This window comes from Cavenderia fasciculata, assembly GCF_000203815.1.
Source record: "Cavenderia fasciculata unplaced genomic scaffold Scf_ET2XIPL01COFD4-5, whole genome shotgun sequence".
Lineage (NCBI taxonomy): Eukaryota > Evosea > Eumycetozoa > Acytosteliales > Cavenderiaceae > Cavenderia > Cavenderia fasciculata.
Genome location: NW_004457695.1, coordinates 2,201,583 through 2,220,414, shown reverse-complemented (window position 1 = coordinate 2,220,414; position 18,832 = coordinate 2,201,583). Strand labels below are relative to the sequence as shown.

Below are 18,832 nucleotides of genomic sequence, written 5' to 3'. Positions count from 1 at the left end.
TGCACCTGAATTTAATTAAAAAAAAAAATTAAAAAAAAAAAAAAAAAAAAAGGTGATCTTTGTGATGAAAAACATGAGTGTATTAAATACACTTTAAAAGAGAGAGATAGATAGATAGGTTATTAGAAAGATCGGTCATCATCATAGCAACGAAGATCATCATCTTTTGTATATATATATATATCTCTTTTGTTGTAATATCTATATTTGTACATCATCATCATCATCATCATCATCATTGTAACAACAAACTATAATAATAATCACATCAAAGAATAATATCTTTATTCACAACACCCCCAACACACAACAAAAAGAGAAAGAAGAAGAAGAAGAAGTAATACAACATATATATATATATTTTAAGGGATGGTATTAATTACAAGATATTTACCATCGGTAAATGAGAATAATTTACCATCATTGGACAATGTGACATCAAAGGATGCAATTGTAGATACTGTGATGCAAAATAGTACGGTTGGTATCATCAATCAGTTGATGGTGTTGGCTGGTCACGCCAATAGCATATTTGCATCGCTTACACAAGAGTCGGCAGCCATTACACAGAGATTGAACAATCTGAATCAGCGTATGACACCACTCATCCAGATGATCCCAACTGTAGAGAGCTACCATCAGAGAAGCAGTATCGATGTGTTGAACAGCCATCCGCGTGCCGAGTACCACGCCGACAACCCCGAGAAGCATCAGATGTTCCTCAGCACAATGGTACCACCCACCGTCAAGGAGGTGTACCAGGGATGTCAGGCACCACCCAAGTTGCATTTACTCGACCCCTACATGGACAACAATCAAAAGAGTCTCAAGCTCTACACCAACCCCGACTTTTTCATTGACGAGTGGGTGGCCGAGCAAACCAAGTTGCGTGAAGAGGCCCGTCAACGTCGTCGTGAGCGTAAAGAGGCCCGTCTCAAAAAGAAGACTGAAAAGACGGCCGAGACGAGCGAGGTCAAGGTGAAACGTGTGCACAAGGTGCGTTACGATCCCGTCACTGGTGAGAAGATTCTCATCCCCTTTGACTCGCCCGCCGCACCCTCGTCTGCTCCCACTGCAGGCTCGGCTCACGTCTCCAATCTGTCGATGCAGCCTGCTGCCCACGGCAACCATCTGCCACCTCCTCCCTCCAACTACCCAGCCCCTCCACCAGCCGTCCACAACAGTGGTGGTAGTGCCGGCGGAGGTTTCAATGCCATGCCACCACCCCCACCTCCACAAGACCACCATTATCATCCTACTGCTAGTGGACATGGTGGATTGCCACCCCCACCACTTTCACAAAGCTCGTCTGCCTATTTCCAAACACCACCACCTCCCAGTGCACAAAACCACTACGCCACTCCTCCACCAACTGGTATGGGCGCCGGCTCGAGACAGTCGGTCATCCAATCCAACGCTGCTCCACCTCCTCCACCCCCACCCGCACCAGCTCCACCTCCACCACCTCCTCCCATGTCGGCCAAGAATCCATTGGCTTCTGCACTCGAAGGTGCCAATCTCAAGGCTACCGAAATCAAACCAAAGGCTCAAGACGCCAGATCCGATCTCCTCTCGTCCATCATTGCCGGTCGTTCACTCAAACCAATGGAAGAACGTGCCGTTCCTGAACCAGTCGCTTCAAAGGATTCAGGTGCTATCAATGTAGCCGATATTCTTGCAAGAAGAATTGCTTGGGCTCCTTCAGATTCTGAAGATGATGATTCTGATGATGATTCAGATTGGGATTAAATGAACAAAACAAAAAAGATATATGATATATCTTTCTTTTTAAAAAACAAAAAAAAAAAAACAATAAACAAACAAAATAAATGTACTATTAAAATATTCTTTTCAAAAAAATAGATTGGTTGGTTTGAGTTTATTGGTGATCTTGACCAGAATTGTTTACATATTTTTGGAAACTTGTAAAGTATTGTTCTTTACCAACATTTGGATTACGATGAATTTCCTTTAATCCTGGACCATTTTGATTCATATCTAGATTATTTTTTAGAATAATTTGATCATCAACATTTGAATTTAAAATATCATAATTTTCATTATCATTATTAAAAATAATAGAGAATATTAATGATTGTGATGAAACAATGAATATACAAAATGAAAAGAAAATAAATAATGTTAGATATGTTGATAAATAATATGGTTCATTATTGACTTGGTTTTGTTTGTTTTTTTTTTGTTAATAATAATATTATAAACAAATTATTTTTTTAAAAAATTAACATACCTTTTGATGGTTTTGTTTCATCATGTTGTTCAAGTTGATCTTTTTTATCCATTTTCTTTTTATCTTTTTTGGATTTACCCTTTTTTGATGCTTGTCCTAGTACTGTGCCTTGGCCTTCTTGATCTTGCTTTTTCTTTAATGATTCTTTGAGTACTGGAGAATTTGATGATGTTGGTTTGTTATCAAATGACTTTTGGATTGGTTTATCGAATGACTTGGTTTGGGGATCTTTTTCTTCTGGTTTGTTGTGATGTGTTAATACTCCGTTTGAATAAGTATATAATTCTGGTTCTTCTGGTTGGAATGTATAAACTTGTACATTACCCTCTTTTGAAACTTGGGGATTTAAAAATTTTGGTTGTTCATTCATCTAGAATTAAAAAAATTAATTAAAAATCAATATTATATTCCTTTAAATCTACTATTATTATTATTATTAATTACCTTTTTGTATTTTTGTTGAAATAAATAAATTAAAATAATTAATAATAAATTGAAATTATCGGAAACTAGTTTCAACAAAATGAACGGTGGTGTTTACTATAAACCAAAAAAAAAAAAAAAAAAGAGTAAAATCTAAAAAAATTATTTCTAAATTTGGAAAATTACCATAAAAAAAAAAAAATATTGTAAACTATGTGTTTGCCAGATAGAGTACTCTATTCATGACTATAAACAATCTTGTTGGATTAATGTTTTTATTCATTCCTATATAGATTCAAGATAAGTTGATAAAAGGGATACAAATGAACGAGGGGATTGAGCATGTGAGAAATGACCACCTTTGATAAATTCGATACTGTGTTGTGGAAAGTATTGACCTATGGATTCAGAATGAGGTGACTTTAAATAATGACTTTCACTACCTCCAATAAACAATACTGGTTTTTTAAATGTTGGTGTGGTGGATGAAGGATCTTCGAGGTCTTGGGAATAATTATAAATTAAACTTGATTTATCTGGGAATGATAGTAATTCATTTTGGTGTTTATAAAGTGTCTAAAAATAAATAAATAAATTAATAAATTAATTAATTAATATATAAATAAATAATGATTAACTATGACGGGATTTTTTTCTTCCATCTTATTAATATTACTTTTAAATTAATTCTCCATTTAAATTTTGGACCATTGTTGTTGTTGTTGGTAGATTCAACCAAATTATTTAATAAATATAATCTTTCACCTTTATCTAAATGGTAAGATTCCATTATAGATTCAATTGATTGACGACTGGTTGTTGGATCAGAGAATGTTTCAGATGCTTTAATCATTGCTTCAAATTTTGAATTATGATTATGAATTCCAACATAACTTGTCATTGCAACTATAAATTAATAAATTAATAAATACTATACTATATATGTATTATAATTATTATTATTAATTCTTTTATCATACCATCAACACAAACCAAACCATCAACCAAATGAGGATTATAAAGTGAATATAAAGCACCAACCTTTCCACCAACCGAGTGACCAACTATAGACAATCTATTTTGTTTTGTTGTTGTTGTTCCATCTCGACCATAAGATATATTTAAATTCTTTAATATATTCTTGTCTTTTAGATATCCATGTAAATCTTCTACCAAATGATTTAGACCCATCTCTGAGAAGTGTAATGACGATCCATGATTTCTAAGGTCAATGAAATGAAACTAATTCACGTGATGTTAAAATATATTGATAGTATGGTATATTATAGTATACCTACATCATAATTTATATTTGTCTGTTGCTCGGCAGCAGCAGCAGCAGCAGCTGAAAGCTTAGTAGTCAATAGTTTATTGATAACATTCCAATTGGATGCACTACCAAACAATCCATGAATAAACACAACTGAATGATTGATTGCATTTGACTTTTTAGATCCTATTGCATTGACTATACTCGATATCATATCACATACGAATGACGCAACTATCTTGTCAGTGTGATGTGATGAAAGAGCTCCAATCTACGATTGCTTTTGCGAAAATATATTTTTTTTTAAACAACCCCTCAAACCAAAATTAAATACTTTAAAAAAAAAAGATAATCTTTTTGTAATCCTTCCTTACCCAATCCTCTAACCCATTTCAACCATCACCTTCATTGTAGTTACTATAACGTTGAGAGATTACAAAGATAACACTAAAGCATAAAGGGAAAGAGAGAGAAAGAGAAAGAGAGAGAGATGAAGTAAAAAAAGAAAGATAAAAGACAACTTACATACATACACAGCAACCTTACACACTTTTAATCTATTTATCTCTCTTTTGAGATTGTATCATATATCTATATAAACCTTATTTATTTATTTATTTATTTGTAATTTATAACAGATTAGTAGTATTGAATGCAATTCAATAGTAGTAGTAATAATAAACCACCTGTCAAGGGATGGATAAATACTAAAGCATCAACTACATCTTCTATTAAACCTAAACCATCTCTTGATGGTATTGAATCGGTAAGACAAGAGAAGAGAATAATATAAAAGACCCTTCAAATGAGACAATTCCTAACTTACCAACTCATCCCGATTATTATTTCTAAATAGTTGTCAGCATTCCTACAGAAACAATCAAATAAAGCAACTATACCAAAGATATATAAAAAGAAATGGGTATGGTTTAGTCCCAATGATGGATGTCTCTATTATTATCAATCTGGTGCTACCTCTACTACACCTAATAGTAGTAATAATACTACGACTGCGGGATACCAAATTAAAACGATACCAATTGATAATGCAACTATTGAACAATCACCATCTATTAGATTAGAGTTTATAGTATCTACGATACCAACACAACCCTCTCGTAAACGCCAATTGATATTTAGAGCAGCTGATGAAGCAACCGTATTGAATTGGGTCAATGTTTTGACAACTTGGAAATCCAATAATAATAATAATCTAAATACATCTTTATCATCTTCAACTTCAACTTCATCATCAACATCATCACCATCCTCTCCAACTAGTATATTACCACCATCATCATCTGTTGCTCTACAATCTAGTATTAGTAGTGGACATAACCCATACCAACAACAATCGCAACAACAGTCACCAGCACCATCACCTATTAGATCACACAATAGAGCACGTAGTTATGGTGGTGATAATATCGTAGATCAAAGTGGAAACAATACATCATGGGTCAATTCGCCACCATCTCCTCCCAACGAGTTGAATGAGAGTTTTGATGATAATCTTAGTCCTGTCAAGAAACAATCAGCTGACAACTTTTTAAAGAATCTAGTCTCACTTGAACCAACAACTCAACAACAGTCACGTTCATCCTATTCGTCGGTTAAAATCAGACAATTACTATTGCGTCATCAACCTACACTTGACAATGACCAAACCAACTATGTCTTGACTCAAATCCATCAACAAATATCGTATCTTCAAGAATGTTACAATGAAATATTATTTGTTTCAAATAGTCAAGGTGGAGTTGGAGGACAAGCTAGAGAAACTATCTTATTTCATAATGGTGGTATGCATCCATTGAGTATGTCAACTTATTCTTCTTCTCCCTCCTCCTCGCATCCAATTTCTCCATCCAATTCTTCATCCTATCTCTATTCTTCGTCGACTACATTATCATCAAGTACTAATAGTAGTGGTGGAGGAGTAGATGAAATAGATCTAACTTATTCATCATTATCAGCAAGTGGAGGAAGTATTCATATTAGTCATCATCAAGAAGACATCTTTTCATTGTTACCAAACCATCTCTCGATATACATTTTCTCGTATCTTTCACCAGAGGAACTTCTTAAATGTTCACAAGTGACGAGACAATGGAAATTAATGTCTAGTGACAATTCTCTTTGGATTCGATTCACTCAACACTTGGCAACACCAGCCAGTATATTTGATCCAACTCAAAACTGGAAACGAACCTATCTCAACCACCGAAAACAATCATTGCTCGGTAAAAAGGAAAAGATCCTCAATCGTGCCATCAGTCTCTATGGTATCACCCCAACCTCTACCAATAACAATCATACAGTTAAAGAAGGTTACCTTTATAAACGTGGTGAAGATATCTTAAAAATTTGGAAAAAAAGATATTTTGTATTAAAAGAAAATTGTCTATTTTATTTTCAACATTCAAATGTAAAAAAAAAACAAACAAAACAAATAGAATTGAAAATTAATTTTATTTATTTATTTATTTTTTTTAGGATAATTTCCCAAATGGTATGATACCATTAAATAGATCAATTAAATTGGTTAGAGTACCAAACTCTACTAGAAAACATTGTTTTAAAATCATTCATGATGGATCTAGTAAACATGGTAGTGGATCAGTTGAAAGACGTGAACCATACTTTTTATCAAGTGAAAATGATGATGAATGTAATGAATGGATGAAATCAATTCAAAATGTACTAAGTAAAGTTCCTGCTCCTCCAACAAATAATAATAATCATGAAAATCATTCTTCTTCTTCTTCTTCATCATCAAAACATCATCATACACTTAAAAAAGGTAAAAAGTCTACATCTTTTACTAGTCCACCAAATGGTTTAAATACTCAACAACCGCAACAATCATTATCTGGATCAACAGGTAACCCAATTCAAACACCAGTTGAAATAATTAAACCACTTTTTGGAATTCCATTGGCAGCCATGATGGTTGAACAAGCCAAGGGAAGTGTATTTATGGGTTCAGAGTTACCAATGCCATGGATTCTTCATAAATGTTTTAATCATATCCTAGAGAATGGAGTCTATGAAGAAGGTATCTTTAGAATCTCTGGTAGTATGGTAGAGATTGAAAGATTAAAATCTCTCTTTGAACAAGGTAGAGATGTCGATCTTTCTCAAGCCGACATTCATGCAGTCACTGGTATTGTCAAATACTTTTTTAGAAAACTTCCACATCATCTAATTCCTCCTGAATTGAGTGAATATGCTACTTCGATTTCTCGTATGTAAAAAAAAAAAGAAAGAAATAATAATTATAATAATAATAATAATAATATTTATTTTTTCTTCTTTTAGTTGCACAAACTCAAACATTGGAAGAAAAACTTCGAGAATATAAATTTATTTTTGAAAGTTTAGATTCTGTAACTTATTCTCTTATGAAATGTTTTCTACTATTATTAAAACATATTGTAGAGAATCAATCATACAACAAAATGACAGAGGAAAATATGTTGACATGTATCATGCCAACCATCAATTGCTCACCCGTTCTTGTTACCAATGCAATTAGACATTATCAAGAATTGTTTCCATAATCCCAAAAAAAAATAATCATCCCATCTTAACAACTAAAAACTAAAACTAATATGTAATAATAATAACTCCTCTTATTTATTTTATTTATTTATCCACAAAGTAATAAATCACTCGTTTTGTAAATCTTAATAATTTAATAATAATAATAATATGACCGTTTGAATCGATCCCTTGCCAAGGTGTTGATTCACCAAATCTAGTAGTAATAGAGAGAATCGATAAAAATATTTTCAAAAAGATTTACACTCTTGTTCTTTACAATGAAAAAAGTTGTAGAAACTTTTGACAACTTCCAAAAAAAGTAAAAAAGTGGAATCTAGTAAAAAGAATTGTATTTTTAAAATTAAAATTCTTATAGATATTGTGTAGAATGAATTTATTGTGTACATCCTTTGGATCGAACACTACACCACCATTTGATCTTTAGAGGTTATATCATCTTTAGAGACCTATCTTTTTTTCAAAATCATTTTTAATTAAACTCTTATAATATATAACAAGTAACAAACAAATTTTATTTAATATTACTCTTTTAATTATTTATTATTCATAATCCCTCTATAATATAATATTATTATTTTTGAAAAATGTAGGTTCAAGACAAAACAAAATACCATATTTTCCTCTCACTTTGAAAACTATTTTTTTTCAACTCACTCCCACACAAGATGTCGCTCCATTCATTCTTTTATTCAATTTTGAATTAGGGAGTATATAACAATACTTTCTTTTTGGATTGAATTTATAAATGATTTCATCATACCATACAATAATTAATATAAAAAAATGTGAACATTTTCTAACAAGCTCTTTTTCATCTTGTTTAGCTTTCTTGTTTTTTTAAACTATGTCATTCTTTAAGAAATTAGTAAAGAAAGATAAGGATGGGTCAAGGTCACCAAAAGCATCCAAAGGTTCTCCTACAAGTACCAGACAACCAAACTCACCTTCAACCAATGACGATGAAATTGAAAAGTTTGATGAAGAGAATATGAGCAATGCAAACATGGATATGGATGCTCCAGAAGACAAAAAGAGATTATGGAGCAGAGTTAGTGGTCTCATTGGAAAGGATACAATGTCTCTTGTCTCTCTGCCAGTCTACTTTTTCGAACCCATCACCGTACTTCAAGCTCAAGTAGAACCACTTCGTTTTGTTCATCTCATTGAAAAGGCTTGTGAAATGGAAAATTCATTGGATAGAATGTGTTATATTACTGCTTTTAATATTTCTCTTTTTAGTTCCTATGTTAGAACTGGTATGTAAAAAAAAAGAAAATCAGATATTATAAAGAAATATTATTAATAATATTAATTTCTTTTTCTTCTTTTTTATAGCAAAACCATTTAATCCATTACTTGGTGAAACATTTGAATATATTCCAAAGGAAGGAAATTATAGAACCATTTGTGAACAAGTTTCTCATCACCCACGTATGTAAAAAATAATAAAAACAAGTTCTATTTATTTATTTCTAATAAACCTATCTATCTATCCTATCTATCTATTTTAGCTATTGGAATTGCTGAAACTACAAGTAGCAAGTTTAGATTACAACAAGAATCTCATATTACTACAAAGTTTTGGGGAAACTCTGTTGATATTTTCAGTCAAGGTAATAATCATCTTTATCTTTTAGATCATGATGATTATTATAGTTGGAAAGTACCTGCGTATGTATAATTATAATTAAAAATTATTTATTATTTAAACTTATTTATATTTTTAAATTTTTTAGATCATGTTGTCATAATATTTTATTAGGTAGAATGTGGGTTGAACATCATGGAACCTTGTCAATTACAAATCACAAGACTGGTGAAAAGGCTATTATTAACTTTTCAAAGTCAAGTTGGTTCGATGGTTCAACCAAGAAGATTACTGGAGAGATTTTCGATTCACTTGGAAGAAAGAGATTTTTGGTCAATGGAAAATGGAATGAATGTGTTATTATCACAAAGTTGGATGATCGTGGTACAAAATGTGATGAATTTACCATTTGGAAGGCTCAACCTGATCCAGAAATTGAAAAAAACAAATGGAAACTTTGTAAATTTATTCAATCTTTTAATGGTAAATAGAAAAATAGAAAAGTAATTGTAATTTATATATATATTAATTTGTTTTTAATTTAGAAATGTCAGAAGATTATGAATCAATATTACCACCAACTGATTCAAGATTAAGACCAGATAGAAAATATTTAGAGTATGGAGAGAATAAATTGGCAAATAGAGAAAAGGCAAAGATTGAGGAAAGAGAAAGAGCCAAGAGAAAGGAAAGAGAACTCAGTGGAAAGAAATGGGAACCAAAGTATTTCAAACGTGTAGATGATCCAAACTTTGGATCTAGATGGTGTTATTTGGAAAACTATTGGGATCAAAGAGAACAAAGAATCAACAAGTTTAGACTTAATCGTTCACTCAAGGATCTTAGTATTACAGACATTACCGATTCTGATTTTTCTCCAAAAAATCCAAAGACTCTTGATTCACCAAAATCAAAAAATATAGAAATGATCAAACATGATAATGACAAGTCTGCTGACCAAACCTTTATCTCTTCACCAAAATCAAATGTTACTACCTATACTACTGTCTATGAAAAATCCTCTGATCAGAAACCTACTAGTAATTCAACTACCACCACCACTACATTTGTTCAACAACCAAGCGCAACAGGTACATCATCAAACTAAATCAAAATTATTTAAAATAAATATTTCAACAACAAACAAAACAATTATTTGTATTTAAAAAAAAAATAGTTTTTTTTTTTTATTTTACATTTTGAATTATTATTATTATTTGTTAATTATTATTATTTGTTATTTGTTATTTGTTATTTTTGTTATTAGTAAAATTGAAAGGGGGGTTAAATAAATTAAAATAAATAAATAAAGTATTTATAAAAGTGTGATATTATAGATTATGTGTTGTGTGAGAGGAGAGAAATAAATAAATAAATAGGTTTGATAAATAGATAGTAGTATTTAAATAAATAGTAGATAAATAAATAAATTAAGCGTTATTTGATTTTACCAAGTGAGCTATTACTTTTTTTTTTTTTTTTTTTTTTTTACAACTCTTTTTTTAATAACCAAATTGATGATTTAAAATTTCTTTTCTTGCAATGATGACAACAATACCCTCCTTTTTACCTACAACTGAAGAGCTGACAGGACAAGATAGGGGAATCATTTTGGTAAAGGGTCCAACAGCAAATTCTTGTTTTTGGCTATATGGATAGGATACAGGGATGAGCATATCAGAGCCATTGGGAAGATAGACACTCTCGGGAAGAGAAATGGTACCTTCTATAATGACTTCCATCTGATTGACTGTGACTCGAAGATTATTTGGTTTACTATGTGGAATGGCTGCATAGATGACAAAAGATTCTTCGTTTTCATAGACATTGATCAATACAGAATTGGTAATACTAGGATTATTCGAAATGGCCATTGTTTGTTGCATATCATTACCACCACCATTTCCAACCATTAAACTGTTGGTAGCTTGCTGCTGCTGTTGACCGCCAACAATTAAATTTTTCCAATCTTCTTCCAAACCAAATGAAATTGGTGGTGAAAGTAATGATTGTTGTTGATTTTGTATAGGTTGTTGCTGGGTTTGGAAAAGCATTTGAGTAGGTGATAATGGATTTGACTGTAACATTTGTTGCTGAGGTTGTTGTTGAAATGATGATGAAGATGACGATATCAATGGTGAAGTCAATGATGATGATGTCAATAATGGAGAAGAAATTAATGAACTTTGCATTTGTTTTTGTTGTTGTTGGAGTTGTTGAAGTGTAGCTGTTAGTGAAATATGATCCGGTTGTTGATAAATTGATTTCTGTTGGTTTTGTAATGTTTGTTGCTGTTGAAGTAATGTTTGTTGATTTTGATGTTGTTGTAATTGTTGTTGTTGTTGTTGTAATTGTTGTTGACTTTGTTTGATTGAAAGTTTTTGATCTTTGATTTCATTTTCCCAACGAACGAGATCTTCAAAGGCGTAGAGACACTCGCCGCCAGACAATGGGAAATCTGGGATGGTGGTAAGTTCTTGGACAGGCTTAAACTCGATGAATGGTAAAAGATTACATGACTTTACACAATTGATAAAAGCCTCGTGAAGTGATACCTCTTTTTCATTATCTTCCAATGGTTGAGTTGGTGGTGGTTGATTGGAAATTGAATGACCACTATTTACAAAGGCTCCACCCATCGTTATGTCTTGTTGGATAGCCGTAGTCTGATCAGCAGAGAAAAAGGTAGAGCCACCTGTAGCAGCATTGGGTGATAAGACTCCGTTTGTTTCTGGAGAGGTACTCGAACCATAGAAATTGTAGGTTGGTGAGGTGGTCGTTTGAAGACTATTTGAAGTACCTGGCCAGAGTGGGTCTTGATCCAATGATGATGATCTTTGTGACTTTACTGTCGATGATTTATCCAAATTGGGTGAAAACTTTCCATCCGATCCAGATTCTTGTCCTTCTTTATCTCTCTTTCTCTTTTTCTTTTTATCATCTCTTTTTATTCTTGTTGATGATGATGAATGAGTATTTATAAATTCTCTAATTGTATTCTAAATGAGGGAAAAGTAAAAATAAATTAATATAAGAGTTTTCTTTTCAATTTTTTTTGTTTTTTCTATTTCTTACCTCATCTAAAGAAGAATATAAATAACCATATAATACAACACAAAGATTTGCCATATCATTTGGACGTCTATATCTTAGATCTTGTGGAATCTTATTTACATAGAGAGAGAGAATAAGAGAACGACGTAGAGTTGGAGTTGAAAGGGCAGGATTAACTTTGAGATAGTATTTAAGAAAAGATTGACAAATATGTTTCTTGTCTTCACTACCAGCTGTTGATTGACCAAGATTACCATCAGGAATATTCTTGATTGCATTTCCACTTGTATTTAGTGAATTATTATTTAAAGATGAAGATGAACTATTTACATTATTATTATTATTAGTATTGTTGTTAAAATTATTGGTTAAAGTTGAAGATGTCGATTTCTTTAATCTACTGTTGTTATTAGTGCTGCTACCACCACTATTCTTTTTACCCGATGTTGTTGGAGGTGGAGTAAGTGGTGATTGAGGTGGTGAGCTAACAGGTGATCCAGATAATTTAAATGTTGGTGGTTGTTGTGAAGTCAATAATGATGATGTATTGACCAATGTTGATGGTGATGATTGCGATTGTTGTTGTTGTAATTGAATTTGAGTAATATGATTTTGAACTTGTTGCGTTTTATGTTTGACCTTGCTATTTCGAGAACTCTTTCTAGGTGAATTTGGTGGTGATGCAATGGCAGATGCTTTTATATTCTTTTTTGATGGCATTGATATGGTCAAGTTTGCTTCAGTAGATTTACCTTTGGTTTTATTGGTAACTGCTGCTGCCAATGCAATCGTATTGGTTATATGATTCGTTTTAGATGATGCATCAGTACTATTACCATCCTCTTCCACCACCACCACTGAATCAGAAGTTGTTATTGTCACTGCTGCAGCGGGTAAAACGACTTGTTGAGCAGCAACTGCAGCAGCAGTTTGAGCATTAATAAATTCATGATTGGTTTGGAATGAACTTAGAGTTTGTTGAGTTTGTTTGATTTGTGTCAAAAGGTTTAAAAAGTGTTCATGAGTTTGTGGATCTTGTAAATGTGGATTATAAACTGATGGTGATGGATTTTGTTGAAATTGTTGTTGTGGTGGTTGAGAAACCAACAATGGAGTTGGATTGGATGATGAAACTAAATTGTTGTTGTTGTTGTTGTTGTTGTTGTTCATCATTTGCATGGTTGGTGGTGAAGAAGTGGTGTTGTTGTTGGTTGGTGGAGATGAAACTTGTTGAAGAAAACCAGAATCTGCTCCAGATGGAGTCGACCCTCCAAAAAATGTGGGTGTCGATGGCTCTAGAACCTTTGGCATTTGTGGTGATTCTATCGATTCGTGATATCCACCAATTAGATAACTATCTTGTAATAAATAATCTGTTGAAACTACTTGTTCCATTTTTTTCTAAAAAAAAAGAAAAATGAATAAAGAAATAATTGTCAGTAATCTAAATTGAATATTCGTGCCTACGTTGCAACTTACATGTTGTTGTTGCTATACACGAAATCGATGATCGATTAAAGAATGAATCAAAAACCAAAAAAGATAAGATGGGTTTGGGATCAAAAAAAAAAAAGCAAGCTCGGTTTCTTGCTTTGCCTGTGTGTGTGTGAGAGAGAGAGAGTTGAATGTCGGTTTGGGATTGTAATAAATAAATAAATATAAATAATGTATGGATGATGATGATGTTTAAAAAGCCTATAAATGATCTATACAAAAAAAAAAAACAAAGTTGTTGTACTATTACTTTTACTGTTGTTGTTGTTGTATTAGATTGCTGCTAAAGATACAATAAATAATAAATAAATAAATAAATAATAAATAATTTGTGTGTGTGTGAAGCTGCACCTCTCTCTCTTTCTTTCTTTGATAAACAAACAAAAAAGAGAGTGGCGGGTGAATGAAAAGAAAAAAAAAAAAAACGTTATGTTATTTAAATAGTGGTGTTGTGATGATGATGATGATGATGATTTAAAAGTTTTAAAAATAGAAACAAAAACAGTGGTGGGAGATATATAGATATCTATCTATACAACAAACTTTTTATAAAGAAAAAGCTTTTTGAGATTTTGTACAACAAGTAATCGGTTCGATATAGGGGTGGTGGTCAGGTGAACCTTTCACCTTTTACTATATAGTAGCTTCCTTTTTTTGAGACTATAGAAACAAAACACAAAGACACACCAAACACACACAGCCTCTATGTCTATGTCTGTATGTCTGTCTGTATGTTCTCTTTATAAATTAATAAAAAAAAAAAAAAAAAAAAAAAAAAAAAGAGAGGTTGAGATATTTTTTCCTCCAATGAGATAAGAAGCTTTGATCAGTGTGCGTGGTGGTGACTTTTGAAAAAATGTAAAAAAAATTAATTAAAATTCATCAAAAACGTTGATCTTTTGGGCGATTGCTTGAAAAAAAGATATCGTTTACTTGCAACAGAACGATGAAAAGGAGGTTGAGCCCCACTTTTTGTTTCGATGCAAAAAAAGATATCTGACGAAAAAATATCACAAAGAGTCATTCCTCATCTTGACATTGAGATGAGAAACGATCATTTAAAAAAAATTTCTAAAAATGGTATAGAGTCAAGTATAAGATCTTTTAAAGAAGTAACATAAGAATAAGAATAAGAATAAGAATGTGATGATAAGAGGCTAGGATGGATTCTTTTTTTGCTTGATCATCAAAAAAGGTGTCTAATCTAGATGTGTGTGTGTGTTTGTTTGATGAATGGAATATTATATGAATTAAATAGTTTACCTTTTTGTCGTTGATTAAACTAGTGTCGTTTAATTGAAACAAGATTTGTTGGTTGTCGTTGCAATGAAAATTAATTAAATAATAATTAAAATTGTTTTCTTATTATTATTATTCCTTTTACTAAAAATATTTTGAAAAGAGAATAATTAATTAAATATAATTGTTGATTGTTATTTAAATGTGATGATGGACAAGAGGAGGAGGAGGAGGAAGAAGAGGATGATGAGGTGGAATTTGAATGTCCTTTTGTATCCTCTTTTCTTTTAATTTTAAAAAAAAGGATAATTGTTTTTTTTGGAAGCGTTGTTGTTGATGATGATGATGATAAAGGTGGATGATATATGATATATGATATATGATATATGATATATGATATATGATATATGATATATGATGATAAAGTACCTCTTGGAATTGCTTTTTGTTTATAGAGTAACAAAAGATCAACATCAAAAACATCCATGATCATGATGTCGTCCTGGACGACGATACATACGTATCAGAATTCTTTGATTAGTTCAAAGTATGGAAATAAAAAAAAAAAAACAATTAAAATTTATATTTTCTTTTTGTCATGGTAATGGTTTTAAACAACCAACACCACCATCATCTTCATCATCACCAACGTAAATCAAGGATAGGTTGAAGATAAGGGGGGGGGGGTGTTGTTTTTGTTTTTAAAAAGGTAGTGGTGATGGTGGGCAAGTAGTGATTTTTTTTTTTAAATAACACTACCACCAAGTATCTATTTCTATTTAAACGAGGTCAAAAAATCATTACTTTGAAAGTCATGATCAATATACAGTAGTGGTATTGGTGGAATGGTGGGGGTGGGATGATTGATCATCAATCCAATTGACTGGTAACTGTACAGTTGTTTAACTCTTTCTTCTCTCTCTCTCTCTCTCTCTCATCTCTCTCACAATGTTCATAATTGCCAATGACATCAATAATTATGATTCCATATGATCCAAAAAAACTTAAAATAATCCATTTAGAAAATAACTAAAACTATTTATATTTATCTTGAACAAGAGCAGATTAAAATTATTCCAAGGTTTCAATCGAAAATTAATCAATTGATCTATAATTGTTTTTTTTTTGTACCAGCATTATAGTTGTAATAATCAAGATGGTTCGGGTTATAGTCATGACTAGTCGCATTATTGGCATCGTTTGGTTGATCATTGATCTCTGCATAGAGGTGAGTACCATCAGGAAGAATAACAGTATCGGTGGGACAAAGTGGGATGCGATAGGCGTTGTTTCCAATGGATGGTGGGTCAACATAGAGGTTCAAATAGCCACGAGGAATAACAAACTCTTGGATGGCTCTAATGATGTGACGGAGATCGTCGGTGAAATGGACATTGGGGAAATTGATTTGCACTACATGGGATCCTTAATGTACCCAACAACAACATAGCTTTTTAACAATAGAAAAAGACACTGATCATCAAAAAGATAGATTCAAACATGAAAGAAAACAAAGGAGGATGAACAAGTGTCGATCGAGAAAATGACTGATCATTACAATCGACTAGGTGCATTGGAGTATTGCTTACCATGGACCCCTACATTGTTTACCAACCGATCAGGTGTGGGATCACATTAATGATCGATATTGCATCATCAAAAAGGCTACCACTTTTACTGTCCTCCCACAATCAACTATACTGCAACATTCAATACAAGAGTTGTTGAAAAGATTCACTTTAAAAGAGCAGTCTGCAATCGTGGTTCGGGGTACTCTATAGAGTATTTCTTATTGCGGTGTTATCAACATTGATGGAATCATTGTTTACCAATGGGTATACAAATGAATAAAAACACAATTGGGATATATATATTGATGGATCAACTATTTTAAATACCCTATATCAAATTACAATTCAAATTAATTCAGAATAATAATAATAATAATAATAATAATAACTCCTCTTATTTAATTTCAACATAAAATTATAAATCATAATAATATTGATAGTAATAATAGTAGAGATAGAGAGAGAGAGAGAGAGAGAGAGAGAGAGAGAGAGAGAGAGAGAGAGAGAGAGAGAGAGAGAATGTCAATGGTTCAGATCACGTTCTATAACTAAAAGAGTACATTGAAAACTCTAAGCCATGACATTGTTCAAATGGAAAACACAATGTTGGTTGAATTGCACATATTCAGGTGTCATAGCTATGTGCTGCAGTGAAAGAGGATGGCGACAGCATTGATGTATCGTCGTGGGAGGCAGCAAGGATCCTAGGCTCTTTGTGAACATGTTGGTGGTGACAAAGAGTTTTAAAATTTTTGGTGGTAGAGGCAAAATAAAGTAAATAAAATTGTTTATGGACTGAATCAAATCAAATCATCAGACTAGCTAATAATAAACCATCTTGTTGTTGTTGTTGTTGTTTAGAACGAATGAATCAAGACTAGATTAATATTTTTTCAAAAAGGCTACCTGGTCGATTTAATAGAGGCAAAAATTTCCTGTCCAACATCCAATGTGCATTGCGTTTACGGTTAAATGGTATAATATTTCCTTCCAAGATAGTGTCCCTGTTTTATTTTTTACGTTGTTATTTTAAATCAGACAAGATTAATTTTTTTCAAAGACTCTTTGGCCTGTTTCGATTTTTTTCATTATTTTTTGGTTTTTTGAACAAATATCTTGGTCCAAACACGAGGTCCAACTAGAGACCTCTTGACTCTCACTCGTTTATAGTCTTGATCAATGAAACTGTTCAATGATTACTGATAAACAATAAAATACTACACAATTTTTTAAAAAAATCCGGTATAAATACCGCGATTTTTTTCCTGTCCAACATCCAATGTGCAATGCGTCCATGGTTAAATGGTATAATATTTCCCTTCCAAGGAAGTGTCCCGGGTTCGATTCCCGGTGGACGCACAGGGTTTTTTTAGGGTTTCCTGTTGCTGCCGGTGAACGTGTAATGAGAATGGACCTTTTTTACAAAATCCCAATTCTCACGCACCTACAAACGAGCAACAGCTCTCATCATTCATTATTATTACATTTTATATAACACTATACAATCTATAAGACTAACCATAGTTTATATAAGATCTTGATTATTACTATCCTATTACTATCTATATCGTAGGGCCCTCGACAAGATAGAGCATAGTTTAGTAAACTTTATTTTTAATATTAAACAGAGTTAATATAAAACAATACATAGTACAATTGTCAAACAACAACAGCAGAGTAGAATAATGTCATCAACTAATACAGAAGATAGTACATTTAACATTCTAGATGTCGCAAGACGTCTGCGAAATGCTGAACTAAACTTATCGGACCTTGAGATCAATGATTCTCAGGCCCTCATACACAAACTATTTATATGTTTGGCTATGACTAAGGAAAAGTTGGACTTAAAGGATAGTGAATACAGAAATGCAGCATCAGCAAAAATCCAACATTACAACGATTTTACAAATAATGAAAGGTACTTGCGCAGAATTTGCAAGGGAACATCAATCTATATTCAGATAAGATGAAAAAAACGATTGATCTTATGGAAGAGAACAAGGCACTGAGAGAGAACAATTTCAACCTCCAACTACAGTTAATGGACAGAAAGGACAACTCTCCCTCCTCCTCATCCTCCTCATCCACCCTCATCAACACCTTGTCCTCAGCTGACCTGAAACAGGCAAATAAAGAAGTGATACAACCTGCAATAGCACCACTCGCACCCTCGTCTAAGACGATTAGAATCGAGGCTAGCGAAATCAAACATGCTGGAAGCTCAGATCAGAAATCAAATACAATACGATAAAGGAAGAGCCAAGTCATGCGAATACAAGATTGGTGATCTGGTTAAAGTCAAGCGGGCTGTTCTAGATACACATAAAACAGAACTGAACGAAAACGACTACAAGTTGAGATCAAAGTATGCT

The 18,832-nt window shown here is 32.4% G+C and overlaps 6 protein-coding genes and 1 non-coding gene across 7 annotated transcripts; 5 read left to right on the top strand and 2 right to left on the bottom strand.

Moving 5' to 3' along the window:
• Positions 1-73: 73 nt before the first annotated feature.
• Positions 74-1,749, top strand: scrA (SCAR1; the record flags this gene model as incomplete). Its single annotated transcript, XM_004355904.1, has 2 exons — positions 74-77; positions 368-1,749. The coding sequence occupies 2 exons, from the start codon at positions 74-76 to the stop codon at positions 1,747-1,749; spliced, it is 1,386 nt and encodes a 461-aa protein (XP_004355957.1).
• A 130-nt stretch (positions 1,750-1,879) lies between these two features.
• On the bottom strand, positions 1,880-3,977 carry DFA_08468 (uncharacterized protein; the record flags this gene model as incomplete). Its single annotated transcript, XM_004355903.1, has 6 exons — positions 1,880-1,998; positions 2,252-2,621; positions 2,996-3,250; positions 3,351-3,580; positions 3,655-3,896; positions 3,973-3,977. The coding sequence occupies 6 exons, from the start codon at positions 3,975-3,977 to the stop codon at positions 1,880-1,882; spliced, it is 1,221 nt and encodes a 406-aa protein (XP_004355956.1).
• A 619-nt stretch (positions 3,978-4,596) lies between these two features.
• Positions 4,597-7,507, top strand: gacFF (pleckstrin domain-containing protein; the record flags this gene model as incomplete). The annotated part of the gene is made up of 4 exons (XM_004355902.1): positions 4,597-4,710; positions 4,801-6,372; positions 6,441-7,191; positions 7,266-7,507. The coding sequence occupies 4 exons, from the start codon at positions 4,597-4,599 to the stop codon at positions 7,505-7,507; spliced, it is 2,679 nt and encodes an 892-aa protein (XP_004355955.1).
• An 848-nt stretch (positions 7,508-8,355) lies between these two features.
• On the top strand, positions 8,356-10,207 carry osbK (oxysterol binding family protein; the record flags this gene model as incomplete). The annotated part of the gene is made up of 5 exons (XM_004355901.1): positions 8,356-8,767; positions 8,847-8,942; positions 9,023-9,182; positions 9,248-9,582; positions 9,645-10,207. 5 exons carry the CDS (start codon positions 8,356-8,358, stop codon positions 10,205-10,207), a joined length of 1,566 nt encoding a protein of 521 aa, XP_004355954.1.
• A 394-nt stretch (positions 10,208-10,601) lies between these two features.
• DFA_08465 (uncharacterized protein) lies at positions 10,602-15,373 on the bottom strand (the record flags this gene model as incomplete). Its single annotated transcript, XM_004355900.1, has 4 exons — positions 10,602-12,098; positions 12,175-13,554; positions 14,344-14,385; positions 15,032-15,373. 4 exons carry the CDS (start codon positions 15,371-15,373, stop codon positions 10,602-10,604), a joined length of 3,261 nt encoding a protein of 1,086 aa, XP_004355953.1.
• A 2,372-nt stretch (positions 15,374-17,745) lies between these two features.
• Positions 17,746-17,816, top strand: DFA_08464. The gene has a single exon. It is a non-coding gene; the product is annotated as a tRNA-Gly (tRNA).
• A 326-nt stretch (positions 17,817-18,142) lies between these two features.
• On the top strand, positions 18,143-18,575 carry DFA_08463 (uncharacterized protein; the record flags this gene model as incomplete). The annotated part of the gene is made up of 2 exons (XM_004355899.1): positions 18,143-18,378; positions 18,455-18,575. 2 exons carry the CDS (start codon positions 18,143-18,145, stop codon positions 18,573-18,575), a joined length of 357 nt encoding a protein of 118 aa, XP_004355952.1.
• Between the last annotated feature and the right edge of the window lie 257 nt (positions 18,576-18,832).